Source organism: Astatotilapia calliptera, chromosome 12, assembly GCF_964374335.1.
Source record: "Astatotilapia calliptera chromosome 12, fAstCal68.1, whole genome shotgun sequence".
Lineage (NCBI taxonomy): Eukaryota > Metazoa > Chordata > Actinopteri > Cichliformes > Cichlidae > Astatotilapia > Astatotilapia calliptera.
In genome coordinates, this window is record NC_137433.1 from 21,967,825 (window position 1) to 21,995,424 (window position 27,600).

At 39.1% G+C, this 27,600-nt stretch overlaps 3 protein-coding genes and 2 long non-coding RNA genes across 14 annotated transcripts; 3 read left to right on the forward strand and 2 right to left on the reverse strand.

The window, feature by feature from the left end:
• Positions 1–525: 525 nt before the first annotated feature.
• trafd1 (TRAF-type zinc finger domain containing 1) lies at positions 526–10,899 on the reverse strand. Of its 5 annotated transcripts, none has more exons than XM_026187991.2 (12): positions 10,791–10,899; positions 9,932–9,980; positions 9,695–9,830; positions 8,193–8,246; positions 7,672–8,095; positions 6,842–7,117; positions 6,703–6,767; positions 4,283–4,543; positions 3,975–4,113; positions 2,980–3,190; positions 2,727–2,784; positions 526–672 (listed from the first exon to the last, which is right to left on the reverse strand). In XM_026187991.2, exons 2-12 carry the CDS (start codon positions 9,964–9,966, stop codon positions 634–636), a joined length of 1,698 nt encoding a protein of 565 aa, XP_026043776.1. In that variant the 5' UTR covers positions 9,967–9,980; positions 10,791–10,899; the 3' UTR covers positions 526–633. The 5 variants fall into 5 exon arrangements, with proteins under 5 accessions (XP_026043776.1, XP_026043777.1, XP_026043778.1 ...); XM_026187992.2 differs by lacking the exon at positions 10,791–10,899 and adding an exon at positions 10,612–10,718; XM_026187993.2 differs by lacking the exon at positions 10,791–10,899 and adding an exon at positions 10,622–10,716.
• On the forward strand, positions 1,614–18,940 carry LOC145432126 (uncharacterized). Of its 2 annotated transcripts, XR_013912401.1 has the most exons (3): positions 1,614–1,939; positions 17,912–18,004; positions 18,475–18,940. It is a non-coding gene; the product is annotated as an uncharacterized LOC145432126 (long non-coding RNA). The 2 variants fall into 2 exon arrangements; XR_013912400.1 differs by lacking the exon at positions 1,614–1,939 and having other exon boundaries at positions 17,762–18,004; positions 18,475–18,766.
• LOC145432128 (uncharacterized) lies at positions 1,990–9,528 on the forward strand. The gene is made up of 2 exons (XR_013912402.1): positions 1,990–2,312; positions 9,307–9,528. It is a non-coding gene; the product is annotated as an uncharacterized LOC145432128 (long non-coding RNA).
• Positions 12,686–21,910, reverse strand: mob1a (MOB kinase activator 1A). Of its 5 annotated transcripts, XM_080308721.1 has the most exons (8): positions 21,781–21,810; positions 20,725–20,763; positions 20,278–20,343; positions 18,432–18,598; positions 17,899–17,992; positions 16,369–16,502; positions 15,580–15,743; positions 12,686–13,703 (listed from the first exon to the last, which is right to left on the reverse strand). In XM_080308721.1, the coding sequence occupies exons 1-8, from the start codon at positions 21,792–21,794 to the stop codon at positions 13,626–13,628; spliced, it is 756 nt and encodes a 251-aa protein (XP_080164847.1). In that variant the 5' UTR covers positions 21,795–21,810; the 3' UTR covers positions 12,686–13,625. The 5 variants fall into 5 exon arrangements, with proteins under 5 accessions (XP_080164847.1, XP_080164848.1, XP_080164849.1 ...); XM_080308722.1 differs by lacking the exon at positions 20,725–20,763 and having other exon boundaries at positions 21,781–21,894; XM_080308723.1 differs by lacking the exons at positions 20,725–20,763; positions 21,781–21,810 and adding an exon at positions 20,799–20,821.
• mthfd2 (methylenetetrahydrofolate dehydrogenase (NADP+ dependent) 2, methenyltetrahydrofolate cyclohydrolase) lies at positions 21,908–26,575 on the forward strand. The gene is made up of 8 exons (XM_026186971.2): positions 21,908–22,104; positions 23,604–23,788; positions 23,919–24,041; positions 24,323–24,475; positions 24,564–24,671; positions 24,753–24,845; positions 24,943–25,068; positions 25,876–26,575. Exons 1-8 carry the CDS (start codon positions 22,025–22,027, stop codon positions 26,022–26,024), a joined length of 1,017 nt encoding a protein of 338 aa, XP_026042756.1. The 5' UTR covers positions 21,908–22,024; the 3' UTR covers positions 26,025–26,575.
• Positions 26,576–27,600: the final 1,025 nt, after the last annotated feature.

The window sequence follows — 27,600 nt, forward strand, 5'->3', positions numbered from 1 at the left end:
AATGTTCTGCTGACTGAAAGACGGTATGCAGGAGTCTTCATGCACCCCTGATATCTGAGGAGGCAGAGTTCAGCACTCCTATAATCTTGATGTTAGAACAGCCACATCATGATGGTTCAGATAAGTAAGAGATAATGGTTGTGCTGTGATTTCATTTATATTTACATGTAAACTAATCACAGAAAGTTAGAAGTAATCAAAATTCTCTCTATTCTGGACTATCTTAAGTATATAATCAGAGCTGTCCTTGCTTTCATGCCAGCTGACCAATCAGAGTAGGGTTTTGTGCAACGGGGGTTCTTAAAATGAGAGGAGCTTAAATGGGAGCTTTTGAAGATTTCACAAGTATACAGTTTGAGAAAATTGTAGTTTTGAACATTAAGGCATGTAAGCTTACTGTAGCAGTCTCCCAAAATAAAAATTACAAAGCTACAAAGAAGCATAATAGGGGCACTCTATTTTTTTATACTAAGAGTAAAATTCCTCAAGATATAAACTTTAAAATCCAAACACTCTCACAGGCACTTAGCAGATAGCTATATGTTTCATTAAGTTTCAAAAAGTGCAAAAAGTTACACGAAAAGCAGAAGAGTAGAAGATTTGGTTATTCCATTTCTGCACCAGTCTCAGCTCTCACTCTTCGTCCTGCTCTTCATTTTGCTTCTTGGGTAACTGCAGTTGGAAAAAAAAAAGAAAAGTGAAAATGCTTTTAAAATCATGCTGTGTGGCCCTCACGTTAATTATACAGTTATTCTGCGATCAAATGTCTTCAAACTTTTCTTCTTCTTTTTTTAACTCGTTCTGTGTGCAGAGAATTAATGATCTCACTTATTTCATAGTAATAATTACATCCATGTATTTATATTTGCATCATCCTATGATCACCATGAAGAGCGCACATGGTCTGCATCAGTGTGCAGTTACATTTCTATCAAACCTTCTTTTTAGCATAGTGCTGGCCTTACTTTACTGGGTAAGGTCCACCTTTTGTGCACATTGGACAGAACTGCAAACAGCTGTGATGCAGCGTGAGATCCATCTATCAAAGCTAGCAGTATGATTTGGAGCAGTTTGTGCGGTAATGGCTCTTTTGTGATGGCCTAGCTGCACCATAGACATATAAATAGGTTTTTGTCACCCATGACCCCGTTGCTGGGTTCACTGGTTGCTATGACTTGGACCACTTTCAGTAAATGTTACCAAGAGCTCCCATGACCTGCTGTTTTGGACCTGCTCTATCCTCAATGTTTTCCTTGTGAAAGTTTCACAGAGGGGCGTTGAACAAAGTTCTTTCTTTGTGCTAGCTGGTTTAACAAAACCTAAACCCCAGTCAGAGATAACAGGTATCACGAGTGGTTATCAACTTTCTCTGTTAAGCTGTGTGCCCACATAAAAAGGGGCGCTTCACCCCTCATGTGACTTTTGTTCCTGTCCAAAATAATCCCTACGAGTGTCGTCTACTGTCATCAGAGATGCTATCAGATAGTGCTGATAAAATGGTGATTAAAAATCTATAAAGAACCTAAAAACCATAGCAGTGAAATGCAACACTGTCACAAATAAGATAAGAGATGAAATAATCTGGTGATTTAGTGTACAGACCAGTAAAATAAACATTATGTTAATTGGCAGAGGTGGAAAGTAACAAAGTACAAATACTGTACTTAAGTACAATTTTCAGGTATCTGTACTTGAATAGTTTTTGTTTTCTCACTACTCTTTGCTTTTCCTTCCTACAGTTGTTTGTTGAGGTACTTCAGCATCTAGCTAGCCATACTGAAGACGAGTAAGCATTAAGGGAATGTGAGGTCATTACAAATGCAGCGTTTTTAAATCAGCTCAACAAACATCAGCTAAAGGTCCAGCTGCTGTATTTCACTCCCAGATGGAGAAAGATAAGAAAGGGGACAGGAGAGAAAGAAGAGAGGTTAATCTAAAGGTAAGAATTGCTTAGTGGGATTTGATAAACTGTAAATTTAAAGCTTACATGTAAGTCCTCATGTTTTTAAATCAGATATTGGGTCTGTACATGTGACATTATGTTTTTTTCATATTGTCAAACTTGCTGCAAAGCAAACTGAGGTAGACTAACTGCTATTTAAAGGCTGCATGAAAATCCTCTGCAGGTTAGTGGAGGATAAACAGGTTAGATTCCTGTGCTGTGATTGGTTTAAAGTAAAGAACAGTGTGCACAGACTGGTGCACAGAGGCTGTGGTTTTATGGTCAGAGCTATACTATAAACCACCGAATGTATGTCAGTAGAGATTGTGCACAGTGTATGCACTGTTTGGAAGGTAAAGACACTGTCAAGGTACGTCACTCGTTATGCATGAATGTGCTGTGTTTTTATTGTTAATCAAATTAGGATTATTAGCAGAAACATCTTATTTGGTTTAACTTCAATTTTTTCTACTTTTACTTTTTTATGCCACCTGCAAAACAAAAAGTTTCGGCTTTCGCTTTGTTTGTTTTTTTTACATTTTATTTTATTATTAACAGGTTACTTTGAATAGGTTAACTTTATCCTACTGCTCTGTCATTAATTTAAAGTTTAAGTTTTGGCAAAAACAATTGAGGAACAAACAAACAAACAAAAAAACAAGCAGGAAAATTAGCTGGTGTTGCCTGGGTTAACTTTTTGCTTTTTCACCATGTACATGCTCTGATCCTACAAACATGCAAACAAATATCAATGTAGGTGAATGGGATTTTAAAAGTTGTGTACCTTTGATACTTGATTCCTTCTGTTACCTCTTCCTTCTTTGTTTTCTGGATAATGAAGTCTGGTGGAAAAATACATTTAAATGAGAATATTAATAACATATCAGGTCCATTCATCTATTTTCTTTACTACTTGTTAAGAGTCACAGGGAAAATATCACTAAAAGTGCAGCAAAAAGTATATATTTAATAATTTTTTAAAAACTAACAACAGTCATGTAAAGCTAAAAAAATATTTGCACATATAATTATTTTACCCCTTTAGAGATGCATTCTTGTCTGTGTCACAGAAAGAAAAGTGAGTCCCTTCTTCTTCTCCGCCCTGCTGAGGTCTGTTCTTAAGCGAAACATCAAAGTTTGATGCCTTCCTTTGATTCGGTTGGCCGATGCAGCTTTTCTGCCATCCCCTTTGGTTTTGCCCTGATGGTGTTTCCCTGTCAAATGCAAAGTCCTCATCCAAGAAGTCTGCTATATACAAGAGAATTTAAAAAAAAAAAAGAAAGAAAAAAAAGAAAAGGTGTAAATGAAAACAAATGCAGATGTAGATACAACAGAAGAAAAACTGGACATACAGTATCTAGTAACCCAAATAAAATGCAAACAACACAAACCTTTAACAAGTTATACAAACGTGTTTGCTGATACTGCATGAAAGGTATTCTAGCTTTATGTATGTAGTTTCTTTAAACTGAATTGAACAGTTCTTTAATTCTGATTTTATCTAACCACAAGTACAAACGAAAACTCAATTAAACACACATAAACATAAAATATCTAAATCAATTTTATTCTCATGCTGTGATCACATTTAACTCCCTGATGAAGGCTCGTTTGCTGAACAAAGTTGTTTTAGATTTATGTGCTGTTACAGCTCACCTGGCTGAGCTCGTGACCCAAATACTGAAGGCTAATGCAGTGGCCTAGATTTATGTCCACCCAGGCCATTTGCCGTCTGTCACCCACCCCCACCCCCCACACTTACACACACTTTCCCCTGCTTTTGTTAAAGGTTAAAATGCCAAAACGTGACTAAACCATGAGAACAAAGACATTTTAAATGTCATTTAAACACAAGTGCGTCAAATCGCTTAATCACTGTTGAAACACAGACTTACAAAATTATTTCTGCTCATATAAAAAACAATGTCTCCATATATTACTACATCACTGCAAATGGCATATTTAGATTTCTCAGAATTAGTCAGTTATTTATTCCCATATTTCAGGTTTCTGAATAAATGTCAGATTTTACCTTGGTGCCTTATTCTCCTCTGAAACTCTGGGGACGGCAGCCCAAAGGCTTCTCTACCAGGGCTTAGTGGCTTTTTGATCGATGCTTTTGTTACGTTATTCAGAGGGTGAGCACTCTGGGGCCGCATATCACATTTGTCCTGTATTAAAGAACAACAAAACAAACAAACAAAATAAATAAAACTTTTTTAAAAAAACCCAATACATACACATGTAGTTGAACACATTTTAAAAGGTAACACAGAGTTCCTAACAGTCATCATGAAGTGGGAGTTTTGTATTGGCTGGGTAATTAGACGAGTGAAATACCTGATGGTGAAAGACTACAGCCTCTTCAAGAGCAACTCCACAAAATTCACATGGTATGACCACATCGCCCTCTAGTGGACTGGCTGGAGGACTGTAGGACGCTGGGGAGACTGACCGCGGGAAGGTGGGGATATTAGAAGCGAGTGTGTCAGGAAGGCTGTGCATCAGCCCTGAAGTACTGGAGCTGGTCCTGTCATCTTTAGGTGGAGATGAGGGCTGTTTGCTGAAAGACGCAAAGGCCGAAGCAGGACTGCATCCAGTCTGAAACAGAGAAAAGTGGACACTGTTGAAACCTACGTCAGTTAAGTTGTCATGTTATGGATGTATATAGATGGAAATAAGGCATGTGCTCCAACATGCATAGAGTTTAAGTGGACTGTGAACAATCGAAGATAAACCAAAGGTATGCAAATGTTTGCACGCTGTGTGATATCAGTCTGGATCTAAGCATTTTACACTGAGCAGCACACACAATTACTTGTCATTTAACAATACAGAGTGCCAACTGAGAGGGCAGCAGTGTGTGCAGAAGGCTTAGAAAGAGAACCAGAAATACACAGAGGTTATGAACTAAAGCTGAGGCTGGACTCAGACCAAAAGAGGGAAAATATCTGAAAATGTCAGCTGAAGTTACTTGGCAGGCTGAAGCAGGTCTTTTAGACTGAGTAAATGAATGTTTCTCTAAGAGGAAATATCTCATGATTTCCTGTCAGATATGCATAAAGGTTAGTTTCAAGGTGTAGCCTCTGGGTGGACGCCATCAGAAATATCTAAGTTCATTAGTCAAAAAAAGAGAAAGAAAGAAAGAAAAAAAGAAATTAACGAGTTAGTGATTAAACATTTTACATTTATAACAAAAATGGCAATATCTTATTTAAAATAACTTGACTGACAGGGTAAAATCATCAAAGGCACCGTCTCTTTAAATAAAATTCACAACGCCTGTATTCTAACTAACTGTTCAAACTAAAAAACAAAACAAAAGAAATCCAATGCATTTCACCACACAAGCCATCATCAGAAAATAAAACAGGACTTTATAAGGAATACATGATCGTTTGTAATGACGTTCCACTAATGGTAAGCTTCCACCTAGGATGAAAGTGGCATTTTCCACCAGAGAAGCTCCACCAATAGGAGGAATCTTGAAAACCTGGACAGGTGCACCTATGTGTTATGGTGTTTTGGGCTTCTGCGTGAAGACTTCTGCACTGAAATACAATGGAGTTTTTGCTAATAGTTTATAATGGTAATACTTTATAATAGCCCACGACTTAGAGCATAATTCCCCAGAAGTTAAATGGCATTTCAATGTATTTTATTTAAAAAAAAAAAAAAAAAAAAAGCGATTATATTTACCTACAAATGCTTAAAAGGTTGGGCACATTAGAATAACGGGGCAGCAAGTCAGCTTTTAACAGGAGGGTGGCTGTGCATCCATAATGCACGTCAACATAATGAATATTAAATATAGATGTAAAAAAATACAATAAAAATAAAATAAAGACGTAAAAAGGCAACATTAATCCACTCCATAATACAGCCCGTGTACCACAAAGTACGAAATCGTTTTACTCATGCAATATGTAAAATTATTTACATGCTACTTTAATTTAATTACAGTATAATTATTTCTTTGTTTCCTGTAAAAGCCTGACTTGTAAGCCCCTTATTCACATGTACCTACCTTTAGGTATTAGTGGGTAAATATAATTAGATTGTAATTTCAAATTAAAATGCATTGAAATTTCATTTAATTACAGGGGAGTTAGTTGCAAGCAGTAGTTTAAAGTTATACCGAGTTTTTTAGGTTAAACATCACCACTCTGTGAGAATAAAAGCAGTTTAATGTTACTTGGAAATACAGTTCCTAGGAGTTCTTTGATGATTTATGCTTTGTGTTTTCCTTCCAAAGACAACTTGACATAGATTTGCTATGAATACTGATATGTTTTGTTCTCAAAGAACCAACTTTAAATATTTTTTGTTTCACTGATTATACAGCCAATAAACACCAAAATGCAAGCAAATGAATATAAGCTTTTACTTTGATAAGTCTGGGGAGGATGAACTGCTCCTTTTTATTTTCATTTGCTGAAACTGGCCCCCTCTAAACTTACACCATGCCTTATTACAGGCGGAAGTAAAACAACGTTTAGAAATGTTGGACGTGAAGAAAATCAGCAAAAGATCCTTATTATTATTCAAAGCAACGATTGTCTAAGTGTATAATTGTGACACACGGCAGTCTTTTCAGGCACCATGTGACTGTAGTGCTTTTGTCCATCGTGTATTCTGTGACCCCACTCAGGTTTTAGCTCAGCCGATTTAAAGGAACTTTCCGACATCTAAAACTCTGAGTGGTAACATCGAGTTAGCACTGAGACTCAAAGAAACACCAATCAAAGGCAATCTCAAACCTGATGTAAAATGAGGTCGTCTTCTGGAAACAGCTCCTCGCAAAATTCACAAGGCAGCATTGCATCTGGGGAAACAATTTGAAATGATCAATAAATGGATATCCGAATAACCTGATGTTTCCAGCAAACATTAACTCACCTTTTTGATCGTGGTCCTGCACTGCACTTGTACTCGATCCAACAGTGAAGTCTGGATAGTTGTTGTTGGACAGAGAAGTGTTGGATTTTCCAATCTTGTGATCCCAGATACCACTCCACACGTTGCCCTCGACACCTCTGGCCCCTGTGTCTCCTTCAGTCTGCAGGCTGAGAGCCAACATGTAGTCCAGACCAGATGAATCATCATCCAGAGTGTGCTCAGTATGTGCCCATGTGCTGCCGCTTCTGCTGTGCAGAAAATCACTCTGCCCCAGCACTGGAAGTACAAGATATTTAAAAATAATAATAATAATTAGTTCAGGAAAATAACTCAACAGCATGGCAAATTCATTCTAATCTCTATGCAAAATGTAGAGTAAAAGAAAATATAAATGTCTGTTTAATTATTTTTGGTAAAATGTAAAAGTTAAAAAACAAACATGACAGTAGGAGACCTAAAGTGTGAGCAATATTTCACAAGTTTTTGAAGAAAACTGCCAATAACACTGAGGTTATGCTGATATAGACAAACACACAGTGCTGTGTATGTTCTGTCTGTGTATGTGTGTCCTCCCGCGCAATCAGGAGTTGAGGAACCAAATTTTGCACACAGGTACATCTTAGGCCCCTGAAGCTTCCGATCTAAAACACACGTTATGATGATATCATCATGATACCTAGCAATTATCTAGCAATGGGGTAAAATAACACATTTTTCAGTTTAAGCACCTACAACACCTTATAAAAGTATTTTAATTTTTCAGCTAGTTACATTTCTGGAGCATTCATTTGTGTGCTGCTGTTTCAAAATGTATCAATCAAAACACTCACAGCTGCTGAAAGGATTCTGTGGTGAAATATTTCTCCAGTCTCCTAAGGGCCGAAATCCCCTTGAAGTATTATAAACTGAAGGTCGGGGAAAGACCTGCTGCTCTGCTGCACTGACGTTATTATTTTTCGGGCCTCTCTCTTGGCTTCTCAGGGGGTTTCTAATAGAGTGAGCTTCCAGCCATGCCCCTGACTGAGGGTCCCCTGGACTTCGACCCATCCTACTGTTGTTTCTTTCTTGGGGCGGTGTGAGGCTTCCACATAAGGCCGGATGTGTAGCTTGTTCTCGCAGCATTACATTGCACTTGCAGTAGGGACAAGGCTCAGTGCGCGTTCCACAATAATCCTCGTGGTCTTTGGACTGACTGAAGACAAGCTCCAGTTCGCAGTACTGGCATGGAACCAGCCGCTGAGAGCATTCAGAGCTCTGCAACAGACAATCATCATGAAGACGCAGGATTTAATGAAGATTAACGAAGCTAAGAGTTATAAAAATAAGGAATGGAAAGGCTTTCCAATAATACCTGGTGGGCATCCAAATTATTCTTCTCAATCTTCAAACCACACTTGCAGGTAATCTAAAATGAAAAGCACAGGATTTATTACATTATCACTGTTGTGACACTTTAGAATCCAATAAGGTTTAAATAAAGAAAAAAACAACAACCCCCCACCCCCACCCCAAAAAAAACACACTAACAGAGCTTGCACTTGAGAAGAATTTAACTTTTACATTTTTAACTTTAACTTTTTACACTTTACACATTAATAAAACTTGTAGAGAGCAGGATGAAACTTTTTTTCCAGGTTCAGAAAAAGTTTGAGAACCACTGCAACAAAAAAAAAAAAAAAAAAAAATCATCTGTGATGTATCACAATATTTCAGCAACTGAGAAACACAAAATGTACATAAAAATATTTTAAAAAGCAGTGACTATGTATCACCGTGTGTTTTATCATTATTATTCCCTTCTGACAAGATGTCCTGCGCACAATTACATCTCTGTCAGCCATCTTCCTTCTGAGTTTCTATTTCTTCATTTCAAGTTAGCCAACTTTCATTTCCTTAAGCCCTTTCCTTTTGTTAAGTAACACCAAATGAGTCATAAAGTAAGAGAATCCAGTGAAATCAAATGGGTGGTGGAATCAATTTACAGCAAATAAATGTTTTCATAAATTCAGAATTGAATTTACAAAGCTTCTTTCAACATACAAAGTCTTGAATAATTAGGCCCCGTTATATCCCTTATATATTATTATCCTAACAGAGCACTTTAATCTCGCACTGCAAGTTAACTTCAGTCTCCATGAGTTTTCAAACATAGAATGGGAGGCAAAACCTTCAACTTTCAGGCCCCGCAACTATGGAACCATCTCCGAGTTCGGATTTAGGAGACAGACCCTCTCTATTTTTAATATTAGGCTTAAAAGTTTCTTTTTTGATCCAGCTTATAGTTAGGGATGAATCAGGTAGGCCTAACATTCCCTTTGTTATGCACCAATAGGCCTAGGCTGCATGAGGTCTTCTCAGACCTGTGTGTTTATACTGCTGTCTTTAGCAGTTATCAAGTTTGTGTCTCACATCCATAATGTGTCTTTTGTCTTAGCTCTCTCTGCGCTCTCATCTTTCCCCTACAGGTTACAGATTATGACTGCCTCTCCTTGAGCCTGGATCGGGTGAAGGTTTCTTCCTGTAACCAGGGAGTTTTTCCTTCCCACTGTTGCCAAGTCCTTGCCAACAGGGATCGTGTGATTACAGCGGTTTCTTTCTAAAATTGTAGGGTCTTTATCTTACAGTACAAAGCACCTTGTGAGGAAAGTTGTTGTGAGCTGTCAGTAAATAAATAAAACTGAACTTCATAACATCTCTCTCTCTCTTTACACACACACACACACACACACACACACAATATATATATATATATATATATATATATATATATATATTCCCCACCTCTGAGAGCACACATCTATTATCTATTGCAGAGATCATGTGAAAGTCTACATCGCTCCTCTTCAGGCTTACCTGTGTATGTTCCTGCTGCTTGTGATCCTGCAGGTCTGACCTGGGTACTGGCTCCTGGCACACATCACACAGAGAAATATTTCTTCTGCAGTGAATCTCGTGGGTTGTAAAATTGGCCTCAGGGATGTCATGTTTGCTTAAAGGGACAAAGAAAATTAAGAAACCTTTTATAACGTCAATCTATAAAAAATATTCATCGGGCGATGCAAAATATTCCACCTATTATATTATACCTACCAATTGCCACAGAACTGTGTGTTTTCATCTGCCATGATTTTACCAAAGACTGTGGGGGGAAAAGTAATACGTTAGTAACAAATCAGCAAGTTGTTAGGAGGAAGATACATTTAAATCAGCTCTCTGGTGAGTTTGGCGTTCATATGAGCTACAGTTTGAAGCTAAAGAATATGTGTGAATGATTCGTGAAAAAGGTGCCATTTGAACATCGGGCGACAATAATATTTTTTTTATATCGAGCTCTATTAAAATAGGCCCAGACATTATATGGGCCGCCACTGTTGTTAGTCATTGAAACTGCTTGGCAGCAGGACTTTCGGTTTGCTCACCCAGTGTTTCAGGCAGGTAGCTGACGTTAGCTGACAACGATGGCCTGAATTAGCAAGGAAATTCCTCCTCAGTAATAACTAACAAGCATATTTGAAATACCTCGAAACGTTTTACTGTGCTAGCTCCTTATTATTTTGCTAGATATATAACCCCGTATTGAATACACGACTAGGTATCACCGCAAAGTTAACGCTAGCTAACTAACTTTATAAGCGCATACGAAGAGGCTACTAAGCCAAGAAGCTAATGTAACATCGTTTCCCCCCCCTTTAGATAGTTTCTGCCGACCGTTAGAAGTAAAGCCAAATCAACCGATTTAACGCTAGCGCTTATCAGTCAATGATATTCACCCAAACTCACAGACGACAGATAACTACTTGACGACAACTAGCCAGAAAAACAGTTCGCTATTTCCTTCTTGAGCTGGTTTAGATTGACACCCAACGCGGAGTTCGTCAGGCAGTTTATGACTCAACCAAACCAAAGCGTCTCGTCGCAATTTATAAAATTGCAACCAGAATACACCTACCGAACGGAATGGCAGGCTCTATATTTTGGGGTGTGGACCCACTTACGTTGAAGCAGTTAAGGGTCAAAGTTAACTGTAAGTCTCAACTCAGGGCACAAAAGCTTCACTTATCTCGCCAGACTGATCTCTGATTGGTTGACAGGAGGACCGTGCAATGGCTGAAAACGTCTCGGGTAAATCTACTTATTTTTATTTTTTCTATCCTATTTCTCCGAAATCTTACACATTTAATGGTTTAGTGCACATTTTATTGTATATTTAGCTAGATATTTAAACCTATCATTTCAAAACATGATTGTCGTTAATCAGTTTTCTTTTTTTAAAACCAGAAAAATAATAGTTTCAAATTAAATAACAATAATGATTACCATCTTTAAAACTATTAGAATTTTAAGTCTACAATTTAGTGGCGATCGCAAACAAATTACCAGCTTTAGTCCCATTTAGATTCATAGCCTGGATACTATCATACACTACTCAATCACATAAAGCCAAAGTTCAGTCAAAACGTTATAAAATTAAGTCAGTTAAACTCAATGGATGTCAGTTTGTCCAGATAGAAGCATCAAACACTGAGAATTTATTTCTTGTGCTTTGTTGCAAATGAAAGCTACAACAGGTGCACTGCAGAGCTAACAAGACCACCTGCATAAGGGAATGGCTTTGCAAATGGTTACTAGAATATTGCTCTCTTTATCACTAACTGATTTTTCTCTAGTATCGCTTTTGCTAGTGTTCTTGATGGCACCTGCAGCCCGTCATGCCATCCCAAGAAGTTCTGCTGTGTCTCCCTGCTCAGGAGATAGGCGGTTACTCAAGGAGAGCTGTGCAGGGCAGTAGAAAGCCATGAACCCAGCATCAGCACCAGTATCTGCTCCCGTAAAAGCCCTACAAAATGATTCCCTGGAAACTGCTCAGCTGCATGTTACTAAATGAACTGTCAGAAACACTAATATTGGTATTGATAGTCTTTTAAAAAGACATGTCATGGAAATGCAGTACACACCAAGCAGCAGTGTCTTTTCAGTGTTTATTGAGTTTCTGATCTATCAATGCCATCATATCAGACACTTCCATTATGGTAAGGCACAGGTTTGTTCAGAGAAAACACTGATCTTATGTACAGCAAATGTGTGGACGTGGTACATACAAACAACTCTTTCTTAGCCTGAATGACCAGCCAACAATTGGTCCAATAAAAAAAAAGACAACAACAAAAAAAAAAACCAAAAACAAAAACAAAACTGGTTTCATTCATTTCAAAGCCCTTTTTGTTAAACAAGATTCAAAAGATAAAGCCAACATTTTGCAATGCAATATGAAATGTAACGTCATACCAAAATCTTAAAAATAAAAATCATGAGGGGAAAAAAAAAAAGAAAATAAATTTCAAAAACATGTCATTGAATACAGATTCAAGGTAATGCCTGGAAATGCCTGCAGAGTACTGACTTGACTAGCATCTTGTGAGCCGTGAACTAAAAGTTTACAATTACACCTTTACCTTGGTATGACGACAAGTCTTTCTTACAAAGTGGTAACAAAAAATAAAATGAATCCTGCTGCCCCTAAATCTAATAGTTAGTTCCTGTTGTGCATAATTTAAGATCATAATTGGTCACGTGATTGTCCAATAGAAATTTAGGTCCAACAAGAATTCCCTTGATAAAACCAGACAAAGCATTCAGCAGGAATATAATCTGCTTCAGTTTATAAAAAGATGGTAGTACAAACAGCCCTGCTGTTTGAAGCCGGAGGAACTGCCCATGCCTGAAATACTGCATACATCTCAGGTGTACAGGTGTAATAATAGTAATAATTATCCACTATGGTCCATTTCAGGGGGAATATTTAGTACAAATTTTGAAAATAAAAGGAAAAACAAAGAAACTAAGTACCAGCACTGACTTTAATCGGCACCACAGAAAAGAACTAAAATTTTTTAAAAAGTTCACAGATTATATTTTGCTGTTAACAGGTTGACTTTACACTACATAGTCCCTTCACAGGGTCATTATAAAAGCTATAGGTGGAACCAAATTGTAAATAAAAGCACTATATCTCACATTTTACTATTTTAATCAAATAAGGAAGGAAAAAAAGTGCAAAAAGACAGTAATGTGTGATCAAACTGAAACTACTGGAGTCTAAGATGATGTTCTTTTATGGTGTAAGAGGAAAGGCACCTTACGATTAACTATCACTGAATCTCGTCACATAATCAGACCCCTGTTAGCGTGTGGGATATCAGATACACAACTAGTGCGTGACAGAGCTCTATATACTGTTAATATACTATAATATACTGTTACATTTTTTTGCCTGCCTTCATGTAATGTTACAAAAGCCCTCTGAAAACCTTTGTTAACGTCACTACCCCCAATCCTTCCTGTTACTCTCCCTGTAAACTAATGACAGAGAGTTAAAAAAGAAAAAGAAAAACCTACATTTGGTCAGTTTCTGTAATTACAGCGGATCAGCTGTGTTTCACTTCAACTTCCAAATGTCCTTGGTCCAATTGAGAGAAAAAAAAAAAAAAATCAGTAGGTTGCTCTTAAAGAGTCACTAACCACAGTCCTGTATATAAAAAAAAAAGTTTACTCTACAAAATTATTTTATGATCTTGTGAAGCTAAAATAAACAAAAAACAGAGGCTCAAAGACAGCAAACAACCGAAAGGAACAAAAGGGAAAGAATACAGCAAAGATTCAGGAGATACGAGGAGGAAGGCACAGATTTTCAGAGCTGAGGCTAGAAGTCAGAGGTAGAAGAGGTCACAGACAGCGAAAAAAAGGAGAAAAAAATGTTATGAAGGGAAGACGTCTGATGAAATGTCTATCTGTCCTTTGATCCAAGCTTCTCGATCAAGTCGTGCAGGGGAGCGAGCTCTCGCCGGTCAATGAGGTTGAACTCCTGTAAGAAAAAAGTTTTTAAAAATTACACATGTATTCCAGATTAGTTTCTAAGATATATTTTATAAGTTTAATTAAATGGTTCTCAGACCTCATGGATAGACACAATGTGAATGATTAATGTAAACATTATTTATCTATTTAGGAGAAAACTAGACAGGGAACCTTTAAGTTTACAGTGTAAAACTATAAAATAAAAGTGTAGCATTTACTAAAGCTCAAAAATAAAAATTTCTCTCCACAACCAACACAAGGCCTGTACTATGAACCAGGATTTGGGTCATTTCAGGGTTAACTTTGGTTTCTGTACTATGAGGATGGTTCACTTCTTACCAAGGTATCCTGGTCATTTACGCTGAAGAAATAACCTTATGTCCGAGATTAGGAATGGATTCATGGAAGATACCTCAGGCCTCCATGCTCAGATAGCAGGAGCATCTAAAGTTTTTTTTTTTTTTTTTTAGTAACTTCTAAAGTCTATGTCTGTCCACGCTGAATGTCAGTCATAAAAGATAGATTTTAAGACACGACTGTATTCACTGACCCCCCGGCCTTGACTTTATTAACACAGCAGGTCTTTTCCCATCATACTGACTGCACATTCACACAGGACCTTAATACTGTACTGCTCTACTGTGCTTTTCCTATTACAGACACACATACGGCTGCTTTGTCTGCATTATAGTTTTATCTTCTGTAAATTCAACTGCTTTGGTGACAGTAGACCTAGGCATGTTTGTGATGGCTGCCAACACCACCCCTTTAACATGAGTGCTAGATTCATAAACCCTGGGTTAACAACCATATTCGTGTGACCGCTTATCCTGACTGCTAATGGAATCCTGCGTATGTCGACCTTTCTTTGCAGGCGATGGCCTCTTATTATTGTTGTTGAAGCAGTTAGAGCATCAGTACCTGCACTAAAACTGGCATTTAGCATCAAGCACGTGTGACGCAAGACACTTAAGTACATTATGTATAGTCTATGATAAAAAGACATCTTAACAGCACATAGTATTTACTGCCACACCCTATTAAGATGTGGTTTTATCTTGTTCTGCAACTGAGAGTAGCTCAGCTTATTCCTGTGTTTGAGCAATGTCAGCTATTGTGACAAGTGTGGTCTGTGAAGGTGTTTAAATATCAATTTCAATCTTTTTTTTTTTCCTCAAAAGTGACTTTTTTCCCCCCTGTTTGGCTCTTCACATTACTTTTTTTTTTTTTTATGTGGACATTACCACATTTAAGGATCTTGAAGAGAACCGTGTGGACAAAAATAGCCGTGCAGGCACACGCAGCACACTGCTGAACAGAAATAAACCGGGAGGCCAAAGAAGTCGCCAATCACAGTTTCACTTAAAAGTTAATGTGCAATGGACGCCAGAGAATTAGTGTGCACATGATCAAGATGAAAAGGATGAGAAGAGGGAGCTAACTTTCTAATTATGGCTTTCAGCAGAGTAATGACTACTATTTCTACATGGAGGTGTGTGTACATGCAAACATTTCAGGAGGATTTTAACTACATCTGTCTTCTCCACAAGAGTCTTGCAGCAAGATACTCATGTCAGGCGAATGTGCATGAGTCACATGTATTCTAATTTAACTGCTTACAGACTGAGGTAGCATTGCAAAAATATGTGGTATCAGTTATGGAAGTGGCTCAATGTAGATATATATTACAAGAAGTTGTCACTATCTTAAAAATGCTTTTATTCAAACCTGAGCCAAATGGAAACAGTTTCAGAAACATTATTAGTTCCCCCTCACAAAGATTACTCAAGTAAGAGAAAAAATGACTCGGGACTCTTTAGATCAGTATATATATAAATAACAGTCCAGGTATGAAAGGGGCTGTAGAACCACAAACCACCTACCTGAACAAAGAAAATGAAGTGCTTGAAGGAGGTGTTGAGGTGGGCCTCCTCCTGCAGCTGCATCACAGAGTCAAAATGCTGGTGGTAGATGTGAGCGTAAACCCTGAACAGGCGCTTCAGGATGGTTTTGGCCACAGACATGAAATTCTTGGGAAAGGGAACTCCTGTAGGGGAGAAGGGGTTGGAAAATGCTGATGTCAAGAGAAGAGAATGCGCTGCCTCAATGTCCACTATGAATTTCATCCTAAATCCAGAGGATTGCTGGACTTTTAGCTCATTTGCCTAGCTTAAAAAATGATGTTTTGATATAAAACTACAATGCTGATAGTTAAAGCGATACTTTTCCAGTTTAAAAGTGATAGTATCACATTCACAGACAGACTGGCAGCAAGAACTGTAACCTTCTCATGCGCTGTCTTCCAGTTTTAAAACCTCAGCTGTAGAAAATGAACAAAGAGAAAGCTTGTTTGTCTAAGGGGCTTCTTGGCATCAGTCTGCTCCTCAGCATGCAAGACACAGTTTAGCTGGACTGAAGTCATGTGACTGGCTTGGACCGCCAACACCATTATCCTGCTGCCCTTGGTTATCTTGTCTGTATGTTTAGGATTGCATTGCTTTAAATGCCAAGTGTGCAGCTAAAAAACTTATTTCTGCTCTTTGGTCTTTTTATCAAAAACACAGAAGACCAATAACACCATAATTATTCTCACAGGCTAAAAGTAAAGTCAAAGGAAACATCCCTCTATCTGTTAAACACAAACAAAAGCTTTAAGTTTTGTTAAAACTCACCGATCTTGGAGGGGAAAAGTGTCTCATCATCCAGCTGATCCTGCACCCAAGTCATCAAATAGTCAATGTACTTGGGTGCAGAGCATTTGATGGGCTTCTTAATATTGGTACCATCAGCCCAGTGATACTCATACCTTCAGAGAAAGAACAAAATCAGTAGTCATCTCTCAGATTACCACCTTGTTTCACTAGTTAAACTGGACTTGCTGAAGAAAAATGAGAGCTCTGCATATAACTGTGTATCTGTCAGGACAGTGGAACGTCATCTGGTAGCTGACAGGCCAAAAAAAGAACAGAAGAGGGAAATGCAGAAGTTTCGTAGTCTTGATGGCGGCTATGTCAACAGGAAGTGAACCCCCCTCGTCTCTTCCTCCTGATTAGAGACTGAGCGCAGAAAGTCTTGGCAGGACAGAGGATAGGGGAAGAGTCTAACTAAACAGCTTCTACAGAGTCCACGAGCAAGATTGAATTCCCGTGTTCCTCATGTGACATTCAGATGACTGATTTGAAGCTGATTTAACTTAACCATCTCACCACTAAAAATGTGATCTGGGAATCTGATTCTGCAGTTAACTCAGGACATCAGGTCTTAACAGCTGGACCAGGTCTCTTATGTAAAAGAAAGCTATTTTTATCTCAGTGACACTTCCTGGTAAAACAACGGCAAATAAATAGATAAAATTTAATTGTGGAGATGATAAAACACAGGAAGTGGACCCGCATGAAATGAGTCAGCTGAATTTTGCTTTATCTGACACACAGTGCAAAACAGATTTAGCTTTTTCCTTTTGTTGGTCTTTTTTTTTTTTGTTTGGGGGGGGGGGGATTAAATCCTCAACAAAAACATTATGTTTTGGTATCAAACACTAAAAAATGTTTCTCTCATAGCTCAATAATAACCCAAGTCTTAAAAGTCAAAAATCCACTTCTCTGAAATGTAAAAATATATAAATAATCTCAAGTACAGTCAAAGGTCAAAATAAGATGTAAATGAAATTTAAACTAAGGCAAAAAAATTTACCTTTACTCTGCCTCTGAGTTTTGCTGGCCGGTCTAAATTTCTATTGGCTTGTGAAAAAAAGTTTTAACGTTTTGTTTTTAATTGAATTAATTAATACAATCTAATGTTATCAAACTTTTTATTGTGTTTGTATTGCAGGTCTGTTTTTAGTCACAAATGTGGCTCACATTTCCATGGCAACACCTACGTGCTACAGTTAAATGAAGCACTGGAGCAAAGAATTTGTGTCGAGAATTTATTATAATCAAATTACTTGACTAATCGCTGCAGCCCTAGTCTCGGTGTTGTTGTGTTGAATTGATCAATCTTACAGATGGTTCTTGACATTACCCATATACGCATGACAGTGGGCCATCGTGTACATCATTAACCACACAAATCGATAAAGCAACTAAACACCCGTGGTTTTCCTGCTGTGTCACAAAGTGACTTCAGTTAAATATGCCCTAGTGAAAATACTTGCTCTAAATTAAGAGCACAAACATGAGGAGGACAATGACTGGCGTTACCTTGGTCCTGCAGACATCACGGAGCAGCTCGTCTCGGTGCAGAACTCGGTGATGGTACCGTACAGCATGTTGATCTGGTTGAAGAAATCCACCGCTAATGGAAAGAGTAAATACTTATTTGTTTTATCCAGAATTTATGCATGTTATTATTATGAAGAAAGAACTGGGAGGGGGGGGGGTTTGCAACAAATTAGATTATAATATGTATTTTAGTATCATCTACACTCACAGTTTAATAGATTTAAAAGCACAAAATGCACATAAGCAATATATTTAAACATACCATATTTTATTAGAGATAATATATAAAACATGTAATTCTACAATCCCTGCTTAATGCAACAACCAATTATTTACCAGTTTGCCAGCTGTGTGCACTCTTCTATGACCCTACTACTCTTTTCACACCACAGGGTGGTGCAAATGTGCAGCACCTGTACAGAACTATTTTATTTATGATTCATACTAACACTGGGCACAGGTACAAACTTTAACTGGTTAGTTGGATACTGTGTGTGTACTAAGTCACTCACTATTCACTGCAATCCATTCATTGAGATCCTCTCCTTCTGGCAGCATGACAGCCTGTCTCAGGTTTCCGCTACCCAGCGTTGCCTCTGCATGTTTCAGCAGCTCATACTGGTGGGAGCCCTCTGGGATGTTCTTCTTCGGCTTGAAGGTCTTAGATGAGCGACTACCACTGGAAAGAAATCAAAGTGGATCTAAGAAATATTGTCTTCACGGTGGTCATGTGGCACAGGCCATATCTGTCTGCCCCCTGCGGGGTTAACGTCTGCCCTTCAAATGTTGACAATGTAATTTTTACATCTTAAATATCTGATATCTGATAAATATACTGTTAACTGGACATGTTGATCTGTCTGTGTCTGATCCCTGCATGGCTGACTTTCATGTGTTTTCCTTCCTCTTTTATTTTTTTCCTTTATAAGGTCTTTTGGGGTAAGACTGTCAAATCAAATGTGTAACAGGACAGGGAGCTGAACACAATAAAAACTGAACTTGTGATAGTGAACTATATAAACAAGAGACTTTTCTCTAAAGTGTTGTTTTTAAAAGGCTAATCTTAGAGCAGATCCTCTTCCTGGGCCTTGATCTAAACACAGGAGGACTCCTATTCATGTGTGCACTCAGCAGATGCAAGCTTGGTGGTGGACATCTATGAACTTCACGCTGAATCCAAACTCGTGATGGATGACCGCTGCAGCGTTTGCTATCAAACCAAAAACTTTGGTTTCCACAGCGTCAGAGCCGTGACTCAACCACATCATAGTGTATACCCACTGACAGGAAATACACCAGTGTCACGGTATTACTGTAAACAACGGAAACTTAATTAGCGGCGTTGCTTTACACTTTATAACAACCCAGCGAGATTAGACCTCCAAAGGTGTGGCTCATAACTAAAAATTGAATGTCTAGCATCGCTTAAGTCAATTAGAGAGTGACTATATGAGCTAAGCTGGCTAACCAAACGCGAGTTAGCGCTGCTCACCAGGCTAGCAAAGTTAGCACGTACTAACTCACTACTTTAAAAAGTTATAGTTCGCGAGTTGTGGCGAACTGTAAATCAACAGTTTCCCGATCATGTTACAATCATCAGTGGTAGCTCTGCGTAAGAAATGGGTGACTTTAACATAACTTAAAACTATACTAAGACTGGGATGGGTAGCTGACCTCTTTATGTAGCGGTGTCTTATTTTATCGCCGCTTACTTCCCTTGACTGAACTTCGCAGAAGCGCAGCTAACATTAACCGCAAGCTCCGGCTGTAACTCAACGAGCGCTTAAAAAAGCAAAAACTTTTTTTTTTACTTACAACAGGAAGCTCATCTTGGCGCAGGAATCGTTTAAGACCCTCGATTTGAACTCTTAAAGCTGGTTTAATAAACAAAAACGCGTTTTAGAAGTACACTGTGCGAGGCACTTGTCAGTGGTGCCTGCTAACAGCAATAGTGAAGGCTAACATGAACTGCACCCGCAGACCCTCTTCCTCTGTCTGCAGCAGCGCAACCGGTAGTCTGTCGCCCCCTTCAGGCTGCCTGTGGGTACTACTACGTACATATTCCAAGATCAAAAACTTTCTGTTAGAAAGCTGTTACTTTCTTATGTGTCATCCTGGAGCACTGTGACATACTGTGACACTGTAATACTGTGACATAGAACATTCCCCTTAAGTTCTATATCATTTTTTGATTGTTTAATATGAGGACCGTGAGACAGCAGTGAGTTGTGAGTTTGAAGACAAAGTTAGAGAGGTAGGGCTGAGAGGGTTTGGACATGGTGCAGAGAAGAGATAGTGGATATACTGGACAAAGGAAGGTGAATATGAAGCTGTCAGCCAGGAGAACAAGAGGAAGACCTCAGAGAAGGTTCATGGATGTAGCGAAGGAGGACATGCAGAGGACTGGTGTGACAGAGGTAGATCCTAGGGACAGGGTGAGACAGAGTCAGATTTCAAATCAAACAATGGATATGTGATCTAAGTGCAGACTGTCAGCTTAAATCTTTTCCATTTTCAGTCAAATAACAAGCTATTTCATGGCCAGGTGAGGCCTGTTCCCTCATTATAGCAAAACTAATTAAGCAGATAAAAGATCTGGAGTAAAAGGTATAAAGTCTTGGATTTGCATTTGGAACTCGCAATATGAGTCAAAAAAGACACATCAGTTCAGGTGAAGGCATCATTAGTCTGGAAACACAAACTTATCAGAGAGATATCAAAATATAAAATAAATAAATATATAAATGTATATATATAAAATAAATAAATAAATCTTTGGATATATGAAACAAGATGAACTTGTACCTGAAAGATGGAGAAGAGAAGAGAGAGACAGCATATGATCTGAAGCATACAACATTATCTGTCAGAGAACCTACCTATTCATTTATAGCCCACCCTGCATGTGCTCTCCAGATAAGGAACTACAGTATATCTCGGTACTCTCCAAGCTCTAAAGCTAGGCTGTTCACTTGTGGTTACACCAAAGAGTGAGAACAAACAGTGGCAAACAGAGAACAGATCAGTGTGTTTCAAAAGGTTCAGTCAGGTATTAATTTTTTCCACAAAACCTCCAGCAGACACTGGGGTTAACTCCAAAAAATCTACTGCCTTAGAAATGTTTTTCCTTTAAGAGCCCACAGTTTGAAATAAACATGAGTACAGATAAGACCTACATTTAATCAAGTGCTTGACTAAAGTACAATTCTTGTTATGTGTACACAAGTGAGTACTTAAATGTATAAAAATCTGCTTTAATACATCCAATAGATAAATGTGCCATGTACGCCATTATATTTGTAGTTGTTTTTTGTTATGGTTTCAGAAAAAAAACGTTTTAAAGGATGTTAAAGCTGCCAATAGGGAATAAAGTAATTACAATGGCTCAACTTGACCAAGAAAGCCATGATAATCATTTAGTAATCTAATAATAACAATCCAGTTTCAGTGTTGGTTTTAGTTTTCTTATTATAATGTGGGCGTTAAGAGTTAGAAGCAAGATTTAGGAAGTTCAGAAAATGTATTACAATACAAACACAACGCTTCATTTGATAGACTCGATATTAATTTATGCCAAAGCCTCATTAAGCTGCAGTATCTCTGAGCATTGCAGGGTGTGACTTTGGCCTGCGGTGAAAACTGCAAAAAGTTCTGTGAAAATACAAAACAATTAAGTTAGTTTTGCAACTATATAATATTCTTAAGTTTTTTTTATGAATTAGCTTTTAAGTCAGTTGATTCAAATGTTTTTACCACACCTAGACTTGGTTTCAATGTTGTTTTAGTTAACTATGATGTTTGAACGTGGAAACTGTACGTGAAAAATACCTTTAAAGCTCTAAAAACGACAACAATTCTGACCTGGTACCGCTCATGAACTTCCACGCCTGTGCCACGCAGGGCTGCTGTAAAGGGGCAGGGCTCTGGTATCCGCAGCGGAGGGCTGGTGGTGACTGATAGCAGTGACGTAGGCAGCTTGCACGAGCGGGGGGAGGTGTTTAAAGCCGCTCTGCTCCTCTTCCTCCTTCCCAGCCTCTTTCCGTCAGACCCAGGCTTTCGTAACCGGCGCTGTAGCTGTGTCTCGTCTTCTGTGAGCCGGTGAGAAATGGCAGCGCTCAGGACTCTCAGGAAACTGTGCCAGCACACACAGCACCAAGTCTGTAAACTGCACACGTCCGCCTCGAGGTGAGTCTCCTCCGCACATCTGCTGCGATCTGAGCGGCTTTAACGGTCATTTTACGACCTCTGAGGCGGCTCTGTTACCTCACTCGGTGGGAGTGTTTGCTTCTTTTTTGTTTGTTTTTTTCGTGTGCCCACTTGTTTGTAGGCTTTTGTGTACGCGGATGAGGTCGCTGGGTTTTATTCTGCCGGCTTTTATTGTTTTATTGCACTAAACGTCCTCAGTGGAACACATTTCGCAGCGCCCCCAGCGTCAAGCCGGTAATATTGCAGGTGTAGATGAGGTGGGGGGGCTGGCTGATGAAATCTGTGTGAATGCTTGCACCCAGTGGCAGGCTTCAGGTGGAGTTCGAGATTTAGTTGTGCACACCTGGGGAAAAATGAAGACGCAGGGCAGATCTGATCACATGGTCTGTAAAACCTGATAACACGCTGAGAGTAATGCTGCAGCAGCCAGTCAGCAAGTGTCTGCATGTGCAGGTATTTATTGGAAACGTGCTGAGTGCAGTATGACTACATGCAATTAACTAATCTTTCTCACACACACACACACACACACACAAAAAACTACTCCTAAATCTCGTGGGTCCTGCACATGATCTGCGTGATTTATAAAGACACAAGGCTGATAATTTAGGGTGTGTGTGATTATCTTACATCACTGCTTGTGAAATTAGATCTGGTGGGATCACGTTACTTCAAGTTAATTTCATTTATATGCCAGGAAAATTTATGCAAACTCAGCTGCGAGAGGTACTAGTGCTGTGTTATCATGTGCAGAGTAAACGATTATGAACATGAGTGATTCAAACATTTGTAAAGAGAGATCTTTCCTCAGCCTGTCGGGGGATTTGAACTTCTATTAGCCCTGTAACCTCGACACATTGCGTCTGGGACCTGATACACTGGTCCCAGTGATTCTCCCCAAAACACTCAATCCTTTTCTCTGAGGATTTAATTACTTTGGACAGGATAAAAGTGACGGTTACATCACTGTTGATGGCTCATTACTCTTCAGTTATTAGCCCCTGCGCTCTGCTTGTCATTATATAACGGAGAACCATCTTTGACACTTGTGTAAAGAGGACAAAACGGTGCGGCGGCCGTCTGTACAGTCCTAAATACTGTACATGAGTTTTAACCATCGAATATCTCTGACCGTGCCTGATGGTTAGACGCTCAAAGAGCCTGACTTTCCTTGCTTGTTTCTACCAGTTTACTATACATATTGAAACATAAGTGGTAGTAAAGCATGTGGCCCAGTCTAATGTCTAATTTTAGAGGCTAGAACTGGTGCTTGGATTAAGGTTGAGATGAGTTTACATGAGTCCTAGTTGAAAGAATTTTGGCTTAGCTTTGGCGCCGCAGTGCTGTTATTTGTGCCATGTTGGCCAACGCTTTTCAATAAAGCTGTGTACAAATCTGTCAGGAATTAAACAATGAATCCCAGCATCTTGATGCCCAATAACTTGTCTTCTGACCACAATTGTCTCGCCAACTCCCAGGCAGGAGGCGGTGGTCATCTCAGGAAAGAAACTCGCACGGCAAATTAGGGATGAGGTCCGGGCCGACTTAGAGGAATGGGTCTCAACCGGCCACCGAAGACCCCATCTGAGTGTTATTCTCGTGGGAGACAACCCAGCCAGCCACTCCTACGTCCTGAACAAGACACGGGCTGCGGCTGATGTCGGTAGGTGTTTGGGGGGGGTTCTTTCTTTTTCCCCTTTTTTTTTTTTTTTTTTAAAGGCTGGGGTGCACATTCCTCATACGTGTGATTGGCAAAACTGCAAATGTTCGCCTGTGTGTTCGACCTCCCACAGGAATCTCAAGTGAGACGATTCTCAAGCACACGAACATCAGTGAGGAGGAGTTACTGGACTTGATCGATAAACTCAACACCGACCCCCGCGTGGACGGTCTACTGGTACAGCTGCCTTTGCCAGGTACAGAAAAACTGGGAAATCCTGCATTGGGAGTCGGGTTTGCGTACGTGTGCGTGGTGTCTAGAAATCCAGTATGACGGCTGAATGCAAGCTTTGGTGAACGTGTGTTTGCAGCGCCTACGTTGGAGCAGAAAACTGCCCACCTGCCTTCTGTCTCTTGCTTGGATTTTCTTTCATGCTGGAGGCAGAATTTGCTCTGAGAAACTGAATTTGACCTTATCACCGTGAGCAGAACGAGTTGATGAAGTTGTTTTGACTGTAACTCCCTTTTCTTTGGACAGAACACATCGATGAGCGTGCAGTTTGCAATGCAGTTTCCCCAACCAAGGATGTGGACGGTTTCCACGTGGTCAACGTGGGCCGCATGTGCCTGGATCAGTCCACCATGCTCCCTGCCACTCCCTGGGGTGTTTGGGAAATTATTAAACGCACAGGTAACTATAGTGACCACCTTCTTCCTCTCAGACTCTTCAACAGCATTTTAACCCTATCTAAAAGATTGCAAATTTTCTTATCTTCCAGGTATTCCTACTTTTGGGAAGAATGTCGTGGTTGCCGGACGCTCCAAGAACGTGGGCATGCCCATCGCCATGTTGCTGCACACAGACGGCCGTCACGAGAGGCCCGGAGGTAGGACAGGATGTGTGCGTGCATTGCTGGGTGATAAAACCAAAGCGTGTGCACCCCTAACGCCTCTGTTCTCTGTGGCAGGTGACGCTACAGTCACAATTTCTCACCGATACACTCCAAAGGATCAACTTCGCCAACACACTAAAATTGCTGACATCATTGTGGCTGCCGCAGGTTTGTTGGTTGGCTTGTTTGTTAATCTTTTTTGTCTTTTTGCTGTACTTCACTAACTGTACTCTTTGTGCGTGTGTGCACGTTACTGACCTTTCAGGGATTCCAAACCTCATCACTGCAGACATGATCAAAGAGGGAGCAGCTGTGATCGACGTCGGAATAAACAGAGTGCAGGACCCCGTCACTGGAAAGAGCCGACTGGTTGGGGATGTGGATTTTGAAGGTAAGGCTTGAGAGGGAGAACATATGTGAACACCTCAGTGCTCCACACAGGCATTTAAAATTGTGTTCCAATAAAACGTACTACAGGCAACCTTTTTCAACTCCCCTGCGCACGCTCTGTAACAGCTGTATCCTATTACAGTACCACACTCAAGTTCAGTGAGCTTTTTAAAGCGACCCACTCTTTCATAAATGTTTGTAAAAGCACACTGCATGGCTTTGTGCTTGATTTTTATACAGCTGTGGCAATGGGACTGAAAACGCCCAAATTCGAAGATTAAGCAGTGTGACCTGCTAGCTTTGTCGTTGTTCTGGAGCTAGATTAGTTTGTAATAGTTTCTAGAAAACACTATAATGATGTTTGTTGTTTTAATTAGATTTCTATATGTGACAATATGACACAAAATGTCAGATTTTTCCCATATTGAACACTTGCAATTCACATCCAAAAGTTAATACAACCAAGCTGGAGCTTCCTTTACATCCATGCAGATACATGCACAACTCTTTGAGTAATCCTGCTAGCAAAACGAACCAATGACGTCGCTTCCTTCATGGAGGAAAGGGAATAAATAAATGTTTGATAAACAAACATTTGGCACAGACTTATACTTTGCTTCTTGGAAGCTGAACGTGATCATGTTTCTGGAGCACATACTTGGCATCATGTTGCCTCATTACCCGTGTTATTTATAAAGTGACCTTTATGTTGTTTAAATTATATTTATACAACATACGACCTGATTTCTGGAAAGTTCCATTTGGTGTATAAGGTCTTAATCGTCATACTTTTCCTGTGCACTTTCAGGTGTGAGACAGAAGGCGGGATTCATCACCCCAGTGCCAGGAGGCGTTGGCCCGATGACTGTGGCGATGCTGATGAAAAACACTGTCAAAGCAGCCAAGAATGTCCTCCTGTGTCCCCCACAGAGGATCCGCATGGCTGTTGCGTCCTAATTGGATCAAGACCACATCCCAGCAACAGTGACACATTCCACCGACGAGCCCACTCTCCACCTTCCCAACACTACCGTTATTATTTATTTATTTTTTTTACTTGGAGCAACCTGCCATGCTCCCCTTGCACATGGACTGGAAAGATGATAGCCTTATGGATCTCTTTCTGCTGATGTCGTTAACCTTTCATGACTCCAGGTCCAGCCATAATTAGACTGTTACATTCACTGATGCAGCAGCATGTTTAATGTAACAGTGTTTTCAGTATTTATCATTTGCATTGTGCAAGGTTTTAAAGAATTTTCTGAGATTGTTATTTATTGGTACATTGACACAGTGTTTGAACATGAGTGAAACCGGGTGGTGAGGATTAGCTTGCCGGGTGACTGAAGCCTTTCTGCTGTATGTCTTTCTATTAGTTTATCCTGATGTGCAAAGGGTGATAAGGGCTAATGTCATCAGGGGCAAGTATGTATATCCGTATACAAGCTTTAAAGATTCACAATTGCCTTTGAGAAATCTTTGAAATAAATATTACAAATGTCTCCTAATGATGTTTTTCTGTTACTTTTTAACCGCCAAGTAAATGATGTCCGTGTTTCCTGCACTTCTTTCTAGTTCTTTTCTTTTCCTGTTTTGCTGTAACTGGATGCACCTCTCGCCTCGAGGAATGATCTTGGAGTTGAAGAGCAGTAAAGTTTGAGTTCACTGAGTTTGGCGCTCTGTCTCAGATTTACTGAATATACAAAAACTAATTAAGACTGAAATCAGAAGGGAGATCTGGGGGATTTGCGTATTCACTAAAATTAAATATGTGTTTTTACTTTGTTTCAAAATGTAGCTTAAAACAAAGGACAATGACCTCAGTCTTAATTAAAATTGACAGCATACACTCAGTGGACATTATTAGGTATACTTTCCTAGCAATGGGTTGGCCCCTCTTTTTACCTTCAGAACTGCATTAATTCTTTGTGGTCAGTTACATTTATGTACATTCATTTATATAAAGTGAATAAAAAAAAATGAATAAATAAAAAAACTAGTAAAAAGAAGTGGATAGTTTGATAGTACTCATTACTTTTAATTTTCTGCTCTTGTGTTGAAGTTTGTGTCCCAGTTGCAGGGAGTTTGTTTATTTGAATAAAATTTTCAAGGAAATACTTCGTCCTGTACTTTCATTAGAGTGAAGATTTATAATTTGGGTGAGCCCCAGGGGATTTTTTTTTGGTTGTTAAGTGGGCTGTAGCAGTCTGGTATTTGGAAATGAACCAAAACAGACTGGAATTATTTAATTAATAAATATCTCAAATTAAATAAGATAATAATAACGGAATGTATTTAATAAAGATGTGTTTGAAGATGACGACACTTTGGTGTATTAGTTTGAGATGTGTAGATGACAGTGAGTCTATTACCTTGCAAAGTGTTTCATAATAAAACACTGCAACTATAATAATTGTTAATTTATTTCGATCATGTAAACAATATACAGGTACATTTAGCATTAATAATAATAATAATAATAATAATAATAATAATAATAAAAATGAAGTGGGAACTAGGTTCCTCAATCCGA

Bases quoted from the DNA above. Each gene is read 5' to 3' on its own strand.
- trafd1 (XM_026187991.2), bottom strand. From the start codon at position 9,966: ATGGCAGATGAAAACACACAGTTCTGTGGCAATTG. The intron at 7,118-7,671 runs GTGAGTGTTTTG...TTGTACTTCCAG, and splicing joins ACAGAATCCTTTCAGCAGCT to TGCTGGGGCAGAGTGATTTT. The intron at 4,114-4,282 runs GTATTTCACTCG...TCTTTAATACAG, and splicing joins CTGTAGTCTTTCACCATCAG to GACAAATGTGATATGCGGCC.
- mob1a (XM_080308721.1), bottom strand. The intron at 20,344-20,724 runs GTACAAGTTCAT...CCCTGTCCCTAG, and splicing joins TTCTCTTCTCCATCTTTCAG to GATCTACCTCTGTCACACCA. The intron at 13,704-15,579 runs GTAGGTGGTTTG...TTTTTCTTACAG, and splicing joins ACTTCATTTTCTTTGTTCAG to GAGTTCAACCTCATTGACCG.
- mthfd2 (XM_026186971.2), top strand. From the start codon at position 22,025: ATGGCAGCGCTCAGGACTCTCAGGAAACTGTGCCAGCACACACAGCAC. The intron at 24,476-24,563 runs GTAACTATAGTG...CTTATCTTCCAG, and splicing joins GGAAATTATTAAACGCACAG to GTATTCCTACTTTTGGGAAG. The intron at 24,672-24,752 runs GTAGGACAGGAT...TCTCTGTGGCAG, and splicing joins CCGTCACGAGAGGCCCGGAG to GTGACGCTACAGTCACAATT.